This window comes from Centruroides vittatus, unplaced genomic scaffold (genome assembly GCF_030686945.1).
Source record: "Centruroides vittatus isolate TY-2023 unplaced genomic scaffold, ASM3068694v2 contig_82, whole genome shotgun sequence".
NCBI lineage: Eukaryota > Metazoa > Arthropoda > Arachnida > Scorpiones > Buthidae > Centruroides > Centruroides vittatus.
Window position 1 is genome coordinate 1,404,246 of NW_027122533.1, and position 17,849 is coordinate 1,422,094.

The following is a 17,849-nucleotide window of genomic DNA, read 5'->3' on the forward strand; positions in this document are numbered from 1 at the left end:
CGGTGACAATGATAAGATACCAAAGAAATAAATAAAAAATAAAAATATAGAATAAAAGAGAAGATTAAGAATAAAATTAATTACCGAGACATCACAATACAAAGGAAAAACGACAAACTACAATTTAAAATTCATAAAAAGTAAACAATGCACAAAAAGTAAATGACTTTAGATCAAATACTTCTTTATACAATAAAAATATATTCTATACGGAATATAATAAAATACAAAATTCCACAACCAGTTGCGTAACTTTTCCGGAAAACATTTAAAATTGTATGTGGCGCTATCTGTTATTAGAGTCTATTTTGCAATCTTTTTATATTATTAATTATTATAAAATGGTAAAAGGGATCATTTTGAGGGTAGGGACGAGTTTTATATTTAAAAAATTGTAATTGATAATAACGAGTAAAATCTTCATTCCCATCTCACTCGAGATACCACAAGTGACCCTTCTATATCTCCCCACTTCCTGGACCTTTAAGCACCAAAATTTAATGGCATCAATGACCCTAACATACAAACCTTCCTGCAAAATTTTAGATATTTTCGAGAAAAGATACAGGAGTTATTGGGCTTCAAACAGGATGAACAAAGTTGTGTCCCACACATACAAACAGAAAAAACCTCGAATTTTTTTTTTTTTTTTTTTTTTTTGCATTTCTCGACGCCTTAAGGTCCTTGCAGAAATCCAGAAATGTAAAATTCTGGGACCGTTATTCTTAATGATCCAAAGAACCTTTTACGTTATTTCTTTTGTTTAATTACTAAAAATATTTACTCTTTCATCAGAGAATAACTCGTAGAGGGAATTTATTTCCTCCTCGTTCCCTCTTACTTTATTCACAATTTCTCATATACGTGCGAAATAACAGTATGCAAATTTGATGTATATCCTGTGTTTATTTCTTCGACTTTAGAAATTAATAATAAATATAGTTTATACAAAGTAGTGTAGTAAACATTAGGCAACGCTTTCAAAACAGATTTTATATTAATAACACGTAAAGTACGTCTATTCCGTGTTACGCATTGCAATGACGGATGTGGAAACTATACTTACACAAATTCAAAACATTGACTCATCTAAAAATAATAAGCAAAGTTCGTTTTATCGAACAATTACTATACAATATGCCTGTAAACTAAAGATTGACGTCATACAATAACCTCTTTCTTAGGCTGCGACATCGTTTGAGAATAAATACGAGGTACTGTACGTAGTAGCTCTCTCCTGTCTCGCAGTTTTTTGTCAGCAAACATGGCGAATTCGTTCTGTGTATTAATAGTTATTCTGTGCTTGGTTAATGCTGTGTTAACTCAGGATGGTTATATGGAACAGCGTATGATCAATTCGCTCACCGATGACATCATCGTAAGTTAGTGTATTTCTATACCCACTTTTATGCGTTACGTGTTACATGTTACGCTCTATATATTATATAGATTTTGTTACGTTCTGTATTTCGGTATGTAGGGGCAAGATGTTTACTATTTTATGTGTTTCGTGTTCCTTTCAGCCATATAAACACGGTTTATCGAATGGAGAATATTGCATCAACAGTGCAGAATGTTCGAGTAGATGTTGCTTGAAGAGTGACAACAGTAGAAAATGCGCTCCGAAATCATTGACGGGGGAAATGTGTAATAATTCGGTGTTGAAGGGAGAGATCTACAGGAGTTTTTGCCCATGTATATCGGGAATAAGTAAGAAATTTTGTCTGATTTTTGCGTTAAAATATGTATAAAAATCTATAATTGTTCATCTATTTCAGATGCGTGTAGTAATGTTAAAGGTGGGAACGGCATCTGTTATTACTGAATGCACCTCATCTGTTCTTCTGTCATATTGATTAATAAAGTGATTTAGTTTTTTGTATTACAGTATTAATGTATTTATGTACACTCCCCTAAGTTTTAAATGTAGAGTAGTTTGTATGCTATATCGAATACATTTCAGTGAATGTGTCCAAAATAGAAACCGGTCATAATGCGTGGTATGACAAAGCGTGAAATCCATGTAAAAAGAATTGCATTAACTATAGTCTCAGCTGAGATGTCCGTTACTGGTACAACGTGAAAATCGATCTATGATTGTGACTAGATAAGTAAAGCCTTGGCAAGATGACAAGGGCCTACTATATCCACATCGATGTGAAAAAAACGGCGATCGACTTGGCTGTAGATCCCTACTGTACTGTTAGTGTGTCTTTTCACTTTGATTATATGACAAGGAATGCAGGTTTTAGCTCACAATCTACCTTTCCTTACTGGTGGCCAAATGATGCGACTAGATCCACTGTCTAGATCTACTGAACCCCTTATTCTTGGGTGTGCTAAACCATGTAGGGAGTCAAAAACTAGCCGGCAGTACTGTTCAGGTACATAAGGCCTGTATTTACCGGTTGAGATGTCGCATGCCACTTCAATTCCGTTTTCGAGGCGGATTTTGAAATTTCAGCGAACATGTTTGCAACTGTTGAAGTTGAGCAAGCTCTTTGTCCACAGCTTGTGCAGCGGCAATATCTTCTAGGGGTATTCCTGATGGTAGAAAAATAGAACCAATTTTTAAGCAGACGTCTTTTGCTACGTTATCCTTCCCTCGTATGTACTGTACCTGATATCTGTGGTAAATTGGCCTATGTAGTGTAAATAACAGAGTTGGCCAGGGGGTGTCTTATCCAAATGCTGCTGGAATGTTTATATTAGGGGCTTATGATCAATACATATTGTGAAATTCCTGCTTCTAACATGTAGCAGAAATATCTCACTGCTGAATATGCCGCTAAGAGTTCACAGTCATATGTGCTATAGTTGGCCCGTAGTTTCGTTAGTGCCTTAGAAAAGAAACCCAGAGTTTCGGGATGGAATTATTCTTTTGCTGAGGAGCTGCTCCTATTGCAAAGTCTGAAGCATCCACCATCAGAATCATTGGAAGGTCAGTGGAGGGATGGACCAAGAGGACAGCACCTTCAAGTTTTTCTTTGAGTCATTCAAAGGCTGAGATTGAATCTGGGGTCCATTGCACTTTTCGTTTCTCTCTTTTTCTTGTGTCTTTGCATAAATCAAAGACAGTTTGTCGCGTGCATGCTGTGTTGGGAAGTGAACGTCTGTGAAAATTGGCCAGCCTTAGAAATTTCCAGATCTGTTCTATGGTATCCGCACATGTAAAGTTCTGGATGGTTTGAACTCGTTTGGGTAAGGGAACAATTCCTGCTTTGGAGACGTTATAGTCCAGGAAGGAAACTTCTGGCACACCAAAAACACACTTTGTCAGATTGATGTTAATGACATGCCTGTGCAGTCTTGTGAACAGTGTTCTTAAATGGAACAATGTGCTCTTCTTCTGACTGAGATGTGACAAGAAGGTCATCAACGCAATGTACCCTTTAACTTTTTTTGTTGGTGAGCGAACATATACTCCTCTGAGCAAAAAAAAAAAAAAAAAAAAAAATTGCTGAGCAGATTCTGAGCAAAAAATTTTTCTCAGCATATATATATATATATAATCTTATTTTTTCCTATAAAAATTAAAATAATTAATTATAAAGTAGAGATTAAAATTCATTTTAAAATATACTTCCATACAAAATATTATCTTTTGTCAATGATTCAATGTATTTAATCGAAATATACATAGCAATAATCATGTTGCAGACAGAGTGAGAAATAAGTAAACAACAATTCAAATCAGTGAGCATGCTCTCCTGCGCGGCACATAAATTCTCGTGCGCGGCAACAATTTGAGCAGTGAACGGCCGTGCAGCCTAGAGGGAACATTGTCATCAAGGTATGAGCAGACAAAGTCTAATTCGCGTAAAATATTGTGAATGTACCTTTGAAAGACCTGGGCAGCGTTGCGTAGTCCAAATGGCAATTTTAAAAATTTAAATAAGCCAAAGGGTGTGATCAAAGCCGTTTTTGGAACATCCTCTGGTGCCACGGGTATGTGGTGAAATGCCCGTACCAGGTCTATTTTAGAAAAGATTGATTTGCCTCCTAGTTGGCAATTGAAATCTTGAAGGTCTGGTACCAGGAACCGGTCTGGTATAGGCCCGGTAGACCCTACATGAATGCCATGAACCGTCCTTCTTGGAAACAAGGTGTAGAGGGCTGGATCAGCAACTTCTGGAGGGCCTGCATATTTTCATGTCTATCATTTGTTGAAATTCCAGCTTTGCCTGTGCAAGCTTATTAGGAGGAAGTCGTCTCGGTTTAGCAGTGACTAGAGCTCCTGTCGTGACGATTGTATGGTAGACATTATGGTCACTAACTTGTTGATATGTAGGTTGTTCTTTTAAAAGATTGGAATACTTCTGTTGAAGTGATACCATTAGCACAGTTTGCTGATTAGTGGTGGTGGTGGTAGTTCCTGAGGTTGATAGGTGAGTGAGATTATCTTTTAAGCACATTCTTTAAATCCACAAGAATGCCAAAGTAACTTGGAAAGTTGCTCCTATAATAGGGTGCTATACGTCCGCTAAGGCCAGCATAACGTTCGTCAGAGTCCAATATCGAGTTTAACGAGGCGCTCCCCATATGTAGGTATCAAGGAGCCGTTAGCTGGTAAAGTTGACGATTACTAATATGACGTTTTTTCTAGAGCGGTGGGAGATAAGACAGCGATGTCTGTCCGGAGCTCACTGATTTGAATTATTGTTTACTTATTTCTCACTCTGTCTGCAACATGATTATTGCTATGTGTATTTCGATTAAATACATTGAATCATTGACAAAAGATAATATTTTGTATGGAAGTATGCTGCCAGTAGTAGGATCAAAAATAAATAAGCGATTGGATGTTTTCTTCCGCTCTTCTGAGTCGCATAGAGAGCGGGGCTTAGTCGTTTCCGAGGCTTCCTTGATGACACGTTTAAAAGAAAAAGATGAAGAGCATTTGTTGGCATTGAATTTGAAATAATACCATCAAACAAGGACGACGCCAGCCAATGGGTAAGGGGGCAAGATGATGTAGATTGATAGAGGATATAAATTGTATGTAGGTAAAATAGAAACTATTCATAAAGTTTTAATCATTTACTATGTACCGGAAAAGAAATATTTCAAATAAAACATTTTCTTTAACTTACAAGAAGCCTAAGAAAATTATTTTAATTAAAACTTAACATTTAAATGACTTTTTCGAATTTCTAGGGGAGGACAACTGCCCCTCTGCCCCTCCCCCTGGCGACGCCCTTGCCATCAAACATTATAACACGGTAGATTCGGACTGAAAGAATGCTGTCATCTGAGCGTGAAGGAGAACGTGCTCGTAACTCGTGAATCAAAATAGGATGTTCTGACACAGCTTTCTCCAAACGAAAGTTGATTTGTTGCACCACTGGTGAAACAAATGCCAGAATTAGGACTGGTTATCTCCATAATCTTTTCAGACATAGAGGCCAAATTATGGAGATTCTCTTGATTGGTCACTAAAACTGAACGCACGTTGTTAGTCAACCTCTGTAGAAAGAGCGTTTAAAGCAGGGATGAGCAACACGCGGCCCGCGGGCCGCTTGCGGCCCGTTAAACATGTTTATGCGGCCCGCCAAGCATTTCTAAAATTGAATTTATTTTATCAACTTTCTCCCATCAATATATTGTTATAAAATTAATTATAATAAAATGGTAGTACATACTAAACCGAAACAATTTTTTGTGACGAGTTACTCACTTGTCGACGACTTGTTTCAACATGCAATACGAACGCGCCGCGTCTGTGCTTGTTTGTGTTTGCTTCTGTCACACAATCAGTCAGACTGGTAAGCTGTTAACTAGCAATTTTAGCAATTCTTGTATTTCTTGAAAGGCGTGAGCGCAATATTATTGTCAAAAAGGTAATATTAGAGTTTTTTTTATTCAAAATTAAGTTTTCCTACAAATTTTTTTAACTTTCAAATTTTTAATCCATAATAGCATGTCGGAAAAGCAAACAAAAAAACGGAAGGTTGCGGATGAGCACAGGCATTTCCAAGAAAAGTGGAAATTTGATTATTTTTTCACTTTCGTCAAAGATAAAGCTGTATGCTTAATATGCTCAGAGACTGTGTCGACATTAAAAGAATATAACATAAAAAGGCATTACGATACAAAACATGAACAACAATATAAAAACAGGACAACTCCGGATAGATAAGTTTAATCAAATGGAGAAAAACTTGGGAAAACAACAGGCTATTTTTAAAAATCTAGCTATTTTATTAAATACGGCAGTAAAGGCTAGTTTTGTTGTCAGCCAAATACGGGCAAAAAAAAAATGAAACCCTTTGCGGATGGAGAGATGATAAAAGAATGTCTGACTGCTGTTGCAGAAATAGCATTTCCTGATAAAATAAATATTATTTCAAACATTAGTTTATCAAGATTCACCATTGCAAGGAGAATTGAAGACTTGTCCGAGAACATAGCAACAATGCTTCGTGAACGCATTGCAAAATTCGAATACTGTTCTTTGGCACTTGATGAGAGTTGCGATATTAGCGATACAGCACAACTGGCTATATTTATATGTGGTATTGACACCAAATTTAATATTACCGAAGAATTGTGTTCACTGATTCCAATGCAAGGGACTACAACCGGCAAAGACCTGTACGATGAACTAAAGTCTGTGTTGGAAAATTTTTCAATTTTATTAGAAAAGATTATTGGTATATGGACAGATGGAGCACGAGCAATGTCAAGCGTGGAGGTAGGAGTATCGGGAAGGCTATTTCAAGACATTAAGAAGGTCGCAGGAAGGGAAATATTCGTTAACCACTGCATAATTCACTAGGAAAATTTGTGTGCGAAAAGATTGAGTTTGCCAAATGTCACAGTACCAATAATTAAACTAATCAATTTTATAAAGTCGCGCGCGTGAATTTAAAGAATTCCTGAAAGATTTATAAACTGAATATGGCGACGTGGTTTTTAATACCGAAGTACGTTGGCTTAGTACAGGTGCAATGCTAAAAAGAGTATACAACTTAAAAAGCGAAATACAATTGTTCTTGGATATGAAGGGATATGCCTTTCCTCATTTTGGTAATAAAGAATGGATGTGCAATTTTGGGTTTCTTATCGACATGGCTCAGCATCTCAATGATCTTAATGTGGAACTTCAAGGCAAAGGACAGTTTATTCACAATTTGTACGATAAAATTCAGGGCAAATTAAAATTGTTGAATCAGCATCTTTTGCAGAATAATGTGTCTCACTTTCCACATTTAGAAAAACGTTACTACTTCTCAAAAATATGCACAATATATAGACATTTTAATCAACGAATTTCAATTACTATCCAAATGTTCAAGCTGAGAAGACAGCGGTTTCTATGAAAACGTTTTCCTCGCCATTTAATATCGATGTGGATACAGTTCCCGAAGACTTTCAAATGGAAGTGATTGACATGCAGAATAATACCGATTTAAAAAATGTATTTTTCTCAGTAAACATCGAAAATTTTTATAAATCTTATGTGAGCCCTAGAAATTTCCGCTTTTGACGAAAAATGCAAAGCAAATGATGTCTCTGTTCGGAAGTACGTATGTTTGCGAACAATTATTTTCAACCATGAAATTAATCAAAAATGACCACCGATCAAGACTGAGTGATGCACGATTAGAAAGCTGCGTACGTGTAGCTACCTCATCAATTCCGGCTGATATTGATCAGCTTGTATCGAAAAAACAGTGCCAAATTTCTCATTAAAAATTCCAAGTAAATTCGTTTTTTTGTTCTTTTCTTGTTTGTTTTTATTTTGCAATAAAATTTGTATATGAAATCTTTACTTTTTTTAAATTTTATATTTTTTTATTCTAATGTTTATTATAAATAAAGTTTTGTAAATTATTAATAAGTGTTACTTTATGTGCGGCCCGCCAAAAAATTTTAAAATTTAAATTGGCCCGTTGATTAAAAAGGTTGCTCACCCCTGGTTTAAAGGTATTCGTCCGTTACTTGCGTACTGGCCAGTGCCCGCATTTCTCTTAGTAGTGCTGAGGGCTTTTTGTCTGGCAATTCGATTTCTAGAAGTAATTTTTTTGTTTTTCTACTTTCGGATTCTTTGAATTCGTCGATTAATCGCATTTTTAAGTCCGTGTAGGGCGTGCTCGTCAACGGTTGGGATATTAGATCTGCGACCAATTCGCCTATTTTACAATCAAGCGATCCTAGTACGTGATGGTATTTCTTAGCCTCTATTGTGATATTAAAAACAGCAAATTGTGATTCCACCTGTGTAAATCATACTTTAACGTTCTTTCTTCAAAAGGATGGAATTTTCACCGATACTCGTGCTACCTCGACGGGGTCTTTGCTCTTGATCATGACGGAAATATATAACTAATAAAAATACTCACAGAATTGGGTAAATAGGTTCTTGTGATCACGTTTCGGTTACCACTACAGGTTCTTGACCAAATAAACACAGATCTTAAAGAGTAAAATAAATTTATTTTGAGCTCAATTACGAAAGCTGTCACCGGTACCACCAGTGGTTAAAATGACTGTAGAGGGAGAGAATAGACTAAATCTAGGGTCATGGTAACGTGTTGCCAGGTTTGCCACACTATCTTACTACAAAACAAGAATGCTGACAAGGACAACAACTGAGAAAGATAAGAGCATGCCATGACAAGACCTTTATATATATTTATATAAGATTACATAAGGGAACAAAATGAAGAATAAAATTAAGACAAAACAAAACCCAGGAGACGACAAAGAAACTAAAACACAACACTAAAGAACTACAAAAAGTATAATTGGAAATACAGTAAACAAGAAAGGAAACCTATTTGTTATTTGTGCCATGGGAAGAGAAATCGCAAGAGCCTTGTTGTGAGATATGAATAAAAGTAAGCGATGGTACAGTACATTGTACAGTATGTCTGGATGACCTGCTGTGATGTGTATAGACAGTTGTGTGACAATGCGCAAAGCGCTTCCTATGCTTCGGCACCTCGGGACCGAAAGGTCGACACCACATTTGCGTCACTGCGTCATCAGGACTGACACCACTGTGTCTGTGCCGTTTGGACAGACAAAGAAACCTTTCTGCGAGAGCGGCCGCGTCTGTAGGTGTTTGGACTCAGGATGGAGACGGATTGGGCGAAAGAAGTACACTTTACAACTCGATTACAAAAAATACTACTCGTTTATTGATTATATAAGCTATTTACACATATAAGCGTTAAGTGTAAGAAAGAGTTTACAAATGTTCGAGCGTGGTATTTACCTGAAGATCGCTCTCTTGATTTGGGCCTTTTTTTCGGAGGAAGAGACACTGTAGTACTTGGTGGGTACTATCGACAGTTAAGCTTCTGATCGCTGGCTATTGGTGAAGTGTCGTCGGCAAACTGTATCCTAGTACACACACGATCAACTTTTATTTTGGGGTCCTGTCCTCGCAACTTTTTGCCTTTTTTTGGTAAAATCGTTCTACGGTCCAATGGCGGTTTTTCCAGTAGATTCCCGGTGACACATTTGATGTAAAACCTTGGACAAAGAATCAAGTACGTGAGAAAAAATATAATCGTATCCTTCTCGTATATTTCTCGGATTTTCAACTGTAAACCTACTTTTGCACCTCCCCCATTGTATTTCTGTATTTACTATAGTTAATTGAATATCTTAAAGGTGAATAAAATAAAACACAATTAAGGGTTTCACTTTTAATCATGGCATTTTCTGTTAAATAAAATACTTAAATTATTTAAAAAGATTTCGAATAATTAGCTTACGAAATCATTTCAAATTACTGTATTAAATATCAAGCATCCTCGTGGCAACGATTTCATAATTCCTAAATATATTATAGCATATCTTCATTACGTGTAATAAAAAAAACGATGTAGAAATTTTAGGTCTTATACCGCAATTTATTAACACTTATATAAATAAATAAATCATAATCCTCTTAACTTTCACTTTTCGTTAACAGAGGGCACTCGTTCAGTCCAAACGCGCATCATCACCACGTGAATCAACGTGAGTGGTTGCTTTGACCTAGATTTTCCGTAATAAATTTCTTGTTAGTTTTGTAAAGTTTTGTAAGTTTTTAAAAGTCGTGAGTAGGAATACGGAACAATTAAAAGGGGTCAACTTCACCGTGTTAAGTCGATTCATTCAAAAGTCAAAACGATTTATCTTCATTTTCACCTGGTTACAATAAAGATACTTTGTTTTGACTTTTGATTAAGATCTCCTCTACTTGCAAATAGAAACCTACACCACTATAATAAGTCCTATTAATAAACAAGATTCAGTAGACAAGGATGCAAACAGAAATTTATAATTTTTGTCGGTAGTAAAATGAACAAAACCACAATTTTGCAATTTCTTTTTCCAAATTTGTAAGTTTTAACTTAAATGCTTTAATGCAGTCCCACAGAAATGTAACAAAGACCATTTCGACCCTAAAGTTTTATATTAATTCGTCTAAATGCCGCAGAATATCTGTGATGAAGCCCAAATCCCAGAGCAGGATTTTACCGTCAAGTTTATTGTTTATTCTCTTTTTCTTCCTAAAACCATTTGGATTTCTAGCAAACGATTTTAGAACTTTCTGACAGAAATGTCTACGTGTTTCTGTAAGCATTCATTTCCTAGACATAAACTGGCAAAATTTTTTAAAACTTTCCAATGGTAAAAAACTTATATAAAGATATAAAAGGCAAAAGCTCCAGATGTAATGTGTAGGTGTTATTCGCAGACAGCTTATCTGTCCAAACAACAATAGAATCACACGTGTGAATTGCAAATAACAAGCAGTTTTAAAGCTGGCTAAAAGATAAATTTTCGTAAATATTTTATATTTTAAAGTTTTTATAATTAATTTAACTAACCATTCAACTCCTTGGAATTAAAGAATAATGCATATTTACATTTTAAAAACTTCTGAAGGAAAATTATTTCGTTTTTTTTCAAAATTAATCTAATATAAAAGACATGATTTACCGTAATTTAGAATAGTTTAAGTTACAAATCAGCATAATGGAGCTGCCTGTTCGATAATACGCTTTTAGTTAGGGTTTATTCACTAATAACTATAAATAAATCACAATTAAGTAGAAAATTTTACTTATTAAAAGTAAAATATGCGAATTAACCGTTAAAAGATTAAGCTAATGAGGTAGGAATCTGTGTTATTTGTTTTTCTCCACTGTCAAATGTCAGCTGCTATTGGAAAACGTTAATGTTGTCGTGTAGCTTATTGTAAATGCAGATTAAAGTAGAAATTAAAAATAGATAATTAGAATAAATTATAAAACCAATCGTATTTATTTATTTATTTTTTTGCCTTAGAGTTTGCCTTTTCTCCCTATTTAGTTTTTCTGTTAACGAAGGGTTCAGAATTTAAACAATGGAATTGATACAAACCTAGCCTTTGTTTCGTTTATTTTAATTTTATTACACAAACATCGAGATTTACGTTAAAATATCCTTTAATTTGACAGTTTCTAAATTGTTTAATTTTTTTTATTTTTTTATAAATGGGAAGAAAAGTTAGTTATAATTGAGTATTTTAAAAGAAATTTTTCGGTAAAAGTGAATTTGTGTCAATACTTCTGATTCCTAAGTTCGAAATTTTAATAAAGAATTTATAATTTTATTTTATAACTTGAAAAATATTTTGAATAATAACGTGTGTAAAATTTACAACTGAAAGAGATGCGAATATCGCGCTGTACAGTACATCTATGTGACGTCAAATCTCTACATGTACATGTTGAAATATATACGTGGTACGATCCAAAAGTTCGGGGACTGCAGTAATCTATGACAACAAAAGCATGTATTTGAAGTTACAGCGTATCAAATGGATTCTACCAAACCACCTATACGTGTTCAGGTTAATTTCACCCATGTCATGTGATTAAACCGCGAGCGCTGCTGTTTTTTTCTGGAGATAGTTACTTTTGTTCTGCGACGTAATAAAAGTGAAGTTTCAAGAACAACCTCCAACATTAAATTTTTTCAGCGTTTAGGTAAAACACAGACGGAGACTTTAAAATTGCTAAGAAAGGTGTACGGTGATTCTACCATCGTAAAGTCGAAATGTTGGAGGTCGTTCTTGAAACTCCACTTTTATTACGTCGCAGAACAAAGGTAACTATCTCCGGAAAAAAACAGCAGCGCTCGCGGTTTAATCACATGACATGGGTGAAATTAACCTGAACACGTATAGGTGGTTTGGTAGAATCCATTTGATACGCTGTAACTTCAAATACATGCTTTTGTTATCATAGATTACTGCAGTCCCCGAACTTTTGGATCGTACCACCTAAATTAGTGTCATAGAAGATAATCCGAGAGTGCTAATTGAAGTTGCAAATTACGCATTTTCCTTTGGTTTTCAGTTGCAAATAGAATCATGATAAAGTTCTTGCTGCCGTTTTTCATTTTAAGTACTTATTTATTTATTTTTTATTATAGATTAGTAAAATTTGTAGTTTCTGAATATTTTTCTGACAATGAATTTATTCTAAAATTTTTGCGCAACATAAACATTTATTCATTTATTGTAATTTATTTTTAAGGTTTAATTCCAAAACAACCGGAAAATTGTGTTGGATTTGACTAGGATTGTAGATGTTGTAAATACTATAATCCCTGTGCCTCCCACTGATTATTTACTCTCTATGCAGCTTGGGTATTTGAGACAAATACTTGATGTAAGTAAAAACTCTTAATTAACATATATAATTAATATTATATAATGTTTCAGTATGCAGTACAGTTAGTTCTAATAGAAACTTGGTTTATTCTTGCTATTTCTAGAGCTATGGCATTTATCTACTAAATATCATATAAATCTTTGTAAGAAAGGCAATGTATGGATTCATAATTGTTTAACTAAATCCTTTTATGATTGTACAGTACAGTACGTCTATTATGATTTTTTTCAAAATTTTTGGAGTTTTTTCTTAACTTTATATATTTTTTTAAAATTTTAGGCATTTAAGAGTTTTTCCATCCGCCAATCAAATTCACGGCCTTGACCCTCCCAAACCACCAGACTGAAAAGGGGGTGAAGGTCGTCTGTTTTCTACTTTCTGTACAAGTGACGTAATCAATGTAAATAAAAGAAAATTTCTTTGTTTAAATTACCAGTCAAATATTAAAACAGTTTAAAATATTGGCAAAATGGTAAATAAACTTGATTTACGTTCAGTACATAATGAATTTAAATCAATAAAATTTTTTAAAAACATTCAAATTTCGATAAAAATATATGTTTATTTCTAAAAAGTATATATGAAAAACACATCTAGAAACTTAGAAAACTAAAATTTCAACAAAACTAAAGTAAAATTTAAACTTATCTCGTCTACTTGTACTTTATCAATTAACAAGACTTATTATATTGGATTTATGGATGCAGCAATTAGGCCTTTGTGTCCTTAGATTAAGTTAAGGACACAGAGGCATATTAATTAAACAAATTTTAATAATCTATAGCCGAAATTCTGCAGAATTGGAGAATGCAGAGAACGGAAAATACAGCAGAGGAAATAGAAAAATTAAAAACAGAAACATGGTATTTTAAAAAATGTAAGTTCTAAGTCATAAAATTACCAACATTAAGTTTACCTGTGAGTATCAGCACAAATTTACAACGACATGATGAAAAAAATTAATTAATTAATAATAAGTTCTAATATTAATTATAAAAAGTACAAACTAAAAAAATTACAAAAGAAAAACCAAAAAAAAAAAGCAGAATGTGAAAATTCTGGTAAGTTTTTCTTAAATAAATAGAATAAATTAGTTTTAAAAATGGGATATCCGACTTTAAAAGAAAAAGAAGACTATGAAAGGAACTTAATATCAAACATGACAGATGTGGAAATATCAGACTCTCTCTATCCGACGAACTTTAAAACGAGGAATGGACTACAGCGGGTCAGAAATAATGAAAATTGAAGACATCGCAGTTTTCACAGAACATTTATTATAAAAGTTTCCAGAAGAAGAGAGAGCCCAAATAAGAACAGGTATGCAAAAAATAATAAAAAATAAAAAACTAAACAAAAAACGCAGAATAAGTTTAAAAATTATAAGAAAAATTTAAATAATGTTAAAACATTTTTAATTAATAATAATTTGAAAATACTTCAAGGTGATAAAACCAAATACGAAAAAAGAAATCATCAAAGAATTGATCCAAGAAGGAAGTTATAAACAACTTAACAAAGATCCAGTTAACAATCTAATAAAATCTTTGGACAAAGAACTAACAAATTTGAAAATACAACAACATATAACAGAAGAAGACATCAAATACATAAAAAGAGAAGTTAACAGAACACCGAAATTTAATATAAGGGTAAAAACACAAAATTCCTATTAAGTATAAACCTCTAATAGGCGTAAGAAAGTATATATATTACAATTTAGAAAAATATTTATAAGATAAATTAAACTCATTAGAAGTATCTAAATATAGCATAAAAAAATGTAGACGAATTACTAAAAAGATTACAAAATATTACAATTAATGAAAATATGAATTTAATATTATTAGACGTTGTAAATATGTACCTTAGCATTACAATAGAAGATATAGAAACTTCTTTAATAAAAATGAAAGCGCCAAATTGGATAATTAAATTATGATTAGTTTTAATCAAATACAATTATTAATAGTATAAAATATAACATATTTAAAATGTATATGAATAAAATAAGAGAAAGAACAAGCGAGACTGAAACACAAAAACAAGAAGAAATAATTGAAATATTTATTTTAAATGATTATCCAAAATACTTACTGAATAGATGGATAGGAAAATTAGAAAATGATAAACAATTAATGGATAAAGAGAAAAAATTTGTTAAATGAAGGTATGTTCCAAAGTTATTTGAAAGAATTAAAAAAGTAGTAAGAAGTAGAATTAATTTAATACCGGAAAAAATAAATTCGACTAAAAAATATCTGTGTTATAGAAACGAAGAAAAATACGACATAACAGAAGAAACAGGTGTGGTGTATTCATTTAATTGTAGTTGTAACCCGAAAAAAATATATATTGGTGAAACGAAAATTAAACATAAGATTAAGTGAACACATTCGAAGGAAGCATTATTTGAAATCTTTAGTGTTTGTCCAGGAAAAATTGATGCACGGGAGCATTGTAAGATTATCCCATAAGCATCATTTGGCGACAAATCTCGTATAGTTTAGTGTGGTACTTCCGTTCTCGTTTTCTTTCGAAGTTCACTTGGATAAAGCTGCTGTAACTTTTACTACGTGGATCGACATATTTTGTGTTGTTTTTAAGGGATAAAAAGTGAAAATTTTACCGTAAATTTAGAATTTGTTTGACAATATGCTACTTTATAGAAAGAAAAGTTAAAAAATATTTTTAGTACTTATGAAACCGTGCCGGTACTTATTCAGCAACTTGAACACCAACTATATAGTGTATTCACTCGAACACATGGCAAATTTCATCACTAATTTTTATTCAGTTGAAATTAGTGATGAAATTTACCATGTAATTATTATGCCTTTGTGTCCTTTATCATAACTTAAATTGGTACAATTTATCATTGTATACTAGTACATTTATCAATTAACAGGACTTATTATTCTGGAAAATTATGGATGCAGATATTTAGTCTTACAGATCAGAAATAATATTTTTTTTTTCTTTTTGGACAGGTGAACTAAATAAAAAAAATAATATTATTTCTGATCTGTAAGACTAAATATCTGCATCCATAATTTTCCAGTATAATAAGTCCTGTTAATTGATAAATGTACTAGTATACAAGGATAAATTTAAATTTACCATGTGTCCGAGTGAATACACTATATAGTTGGTGTTCAAGTTGCAGAAAAATATTTTATTTTCAATTACCCAGAACTGATCTTTGTTTGAATGTAATCCTGATAAGTGAATATGTGTATTATATTTATTTATTTGTGCATATAATAATCTAGTATTTATTTTGAAACATTTTTTCTTGCGTTTATAAGCGTGTTATTAAGAAATTTAGTGCTCTTACGTAGAACAACGTCAAAGAATATAAAATTCTATTAGCAAATTAATGTCGGAAAATATTTTAGCTGGACTTTTAATTGAGGTTTTATGCCACTAGAAAGAATAACAGAAACTATTAATTTACTTTTAAATTTTTAGAAGTTTAAATATTTCATTCAATAAAATTACACTCTATCACAAAAACAAATATATTGTGAAGAAATGAAGACCTAAAAATACAGCGAAGAAACTTCAAACTTCACAGAAATTGGTTAATTCAGAAACTCGGAAATACAGGAAATACGATAAATATTCTATTCTACTCTTTACCTGTATATTCTGAGCTACTACGATGTTTGTACCAGCTATTATACCGGTCTAGATGCATTGCTGCAAAAAATTTTTCACGTAGAACGGTCCGTGTGTCTTCTCAGAAATAGTTTATTAAATATACAATTTATCAATTAACTTATAATTCCATTTTTATATATAATACAATATACTTTCTACAAATACTAGTGCACAGGATAAGTGAAAGGTAAATAGTAATAATTTTTATTTGAGATAAAATTGATTGTTAATCTGATGGATCAAAGGGGACATTACAGATATTGGCTTGGTACGATACATGCAGTAACTAAAGTGATAATACCTGTGAGTAACGTACAGGTACTGTACATTACATGATTGTTAATACATGAATGTGTTAAAGTTTGGCACACTCCTTCAACAGAGAATGGTAAAATGGATTTTATATGGCTAGTGAGTGTTAAAATTAGATTTAGACTAAAATGTATTATCATTATCGGGTGAATTTGTTGTACTGTACATTTGCTTTATATGTGGCATAATACCATGTGAAGAAATGAAGACCTAGAATCAACAGTGAATCATCTATAAGAAATAATTATGGCTCATAGATGCATGAGATCATAAGGTCATAAGCTTTTAAGGTTTGAAAATGGACTTTCGATTATTTGCTGACAAGAGACTGCATCTTGATAATATCTTTGCTTGTGTTACAATTATCCTTGTGTGCCCCTTTGGCATTGAAGAATACTTTTAAACGTGTAAGAATTTCTCTAGAAAAGTGTTTTAACTGACTACAAATAAAAATGTTCAAGAAGCTTTTTAAAGTAATTTCTGGTGTATTGGCAGATCGACCGAAGAATTTTGTTTATGAGTGATACTTGTGTGCCCGCCCCACGAATATATCACAAGAAGGAAACTAGTTTACCTATGGGATTATTTGTTTTTCCGAAAAGAATTCGTTTAGAGTCTTGCTCATTTTGCCTCAAGTGATACGAATGAAAGTGACGTTAGAAGGGTGAAGCCATCAATTCCCCCTTGCACTTTTGGCCCGAAGCTCTCTTCCACGCTCTTGTAAGCAAAAGAAAACGCCAACGACTATATCAGCCCCATTGATCACATACTGTACAGTATATCTGGGTCTTGTCAGATTTTTTGGTTATTATGCGTACCCAAAAATTGATTTTTCACTTTTGTCGGTGAAAATCCTTGTAGGCAGTAGGCCTATTTCGTATTGGAAACCGGTGATCGGTACTAAGTACAGTATATGGTAGTTGTAAAAGTTCTCTGATGTGGATTTTACGTTAGTTCTTAACACGTTACTGCCAGGAAATTTAAACAACACTTCGAGAAGTGCTGCCTTTATATCATCAAACTCCATTACCGCATCTCTAACAATGCGTATTAGGCCTATAAATTATTCAAATTACAACTGTAAATATACTTATCTTGTTTATAAAAGTACATCCTTGTTTACTAAGTGTCTGAAGATTTAATAATCAACTTTGGACTTTATCAAATCTTTGAATCCAATTATCTTGAAGATCAAGATTATACGTAAAC

At 33.0% G+C, this 17,849-nt stretch overlaps 1 protein-coding gene across 1 annotated transcript; it reads left to right on the forward strand.

The window, feature by feature from the left end:
- Positions 1 to 1,128: 1,128 nt before the first annotated feature.
- LOC136982298 (U-scoloptoxin(18)-Er1a-like) lies at positions 1,129 to 1,882 on the forward strand. The gene is made up of 3 exons (XM_067278775.1): positions 1,129 to 1,378; positions 1,524 to 1,710; positions 1,779 to 1,882. Exons 1-3 carry the CDS (start codon positions 1,265 to 1,267, stop codon positions 1,823 to 1,825), a joined length of 348 nt encoding a protein of 115 aa, XP_067134876.1. The 5' UTR covers positions 1,129 to 1,264; the 3' UTR covers positions 1,826 to 1,882.
- Positions 1,883 to 17,849: the final 15,967 nt, after the last annotated feature.

Bases quoted from the DNA above. Each gene is read 5' to 3' on its own strand.
- LOC136982298 (XM_067278775.1), top strand. From the start codon at position 1,265: ATGGCGAATTCGTTCTGTGTATTAATAGTTATTCTGTGCTTGGTTAAT. The intron at 1,379-1,523 runs GTAAGTTAGTGT...TGTTCCTTTCAG, and splicing joins CGCTCACCGATGACATCATC to CCATATAAACACGGTTTATC. The intron at 1,711-1,778 runs GTAAGAAATTTT...CATCTATTTCAG, and splicing joins CCCATGTATATCGGGAATAA to ATGCGTGTAGTAATGTTAAA.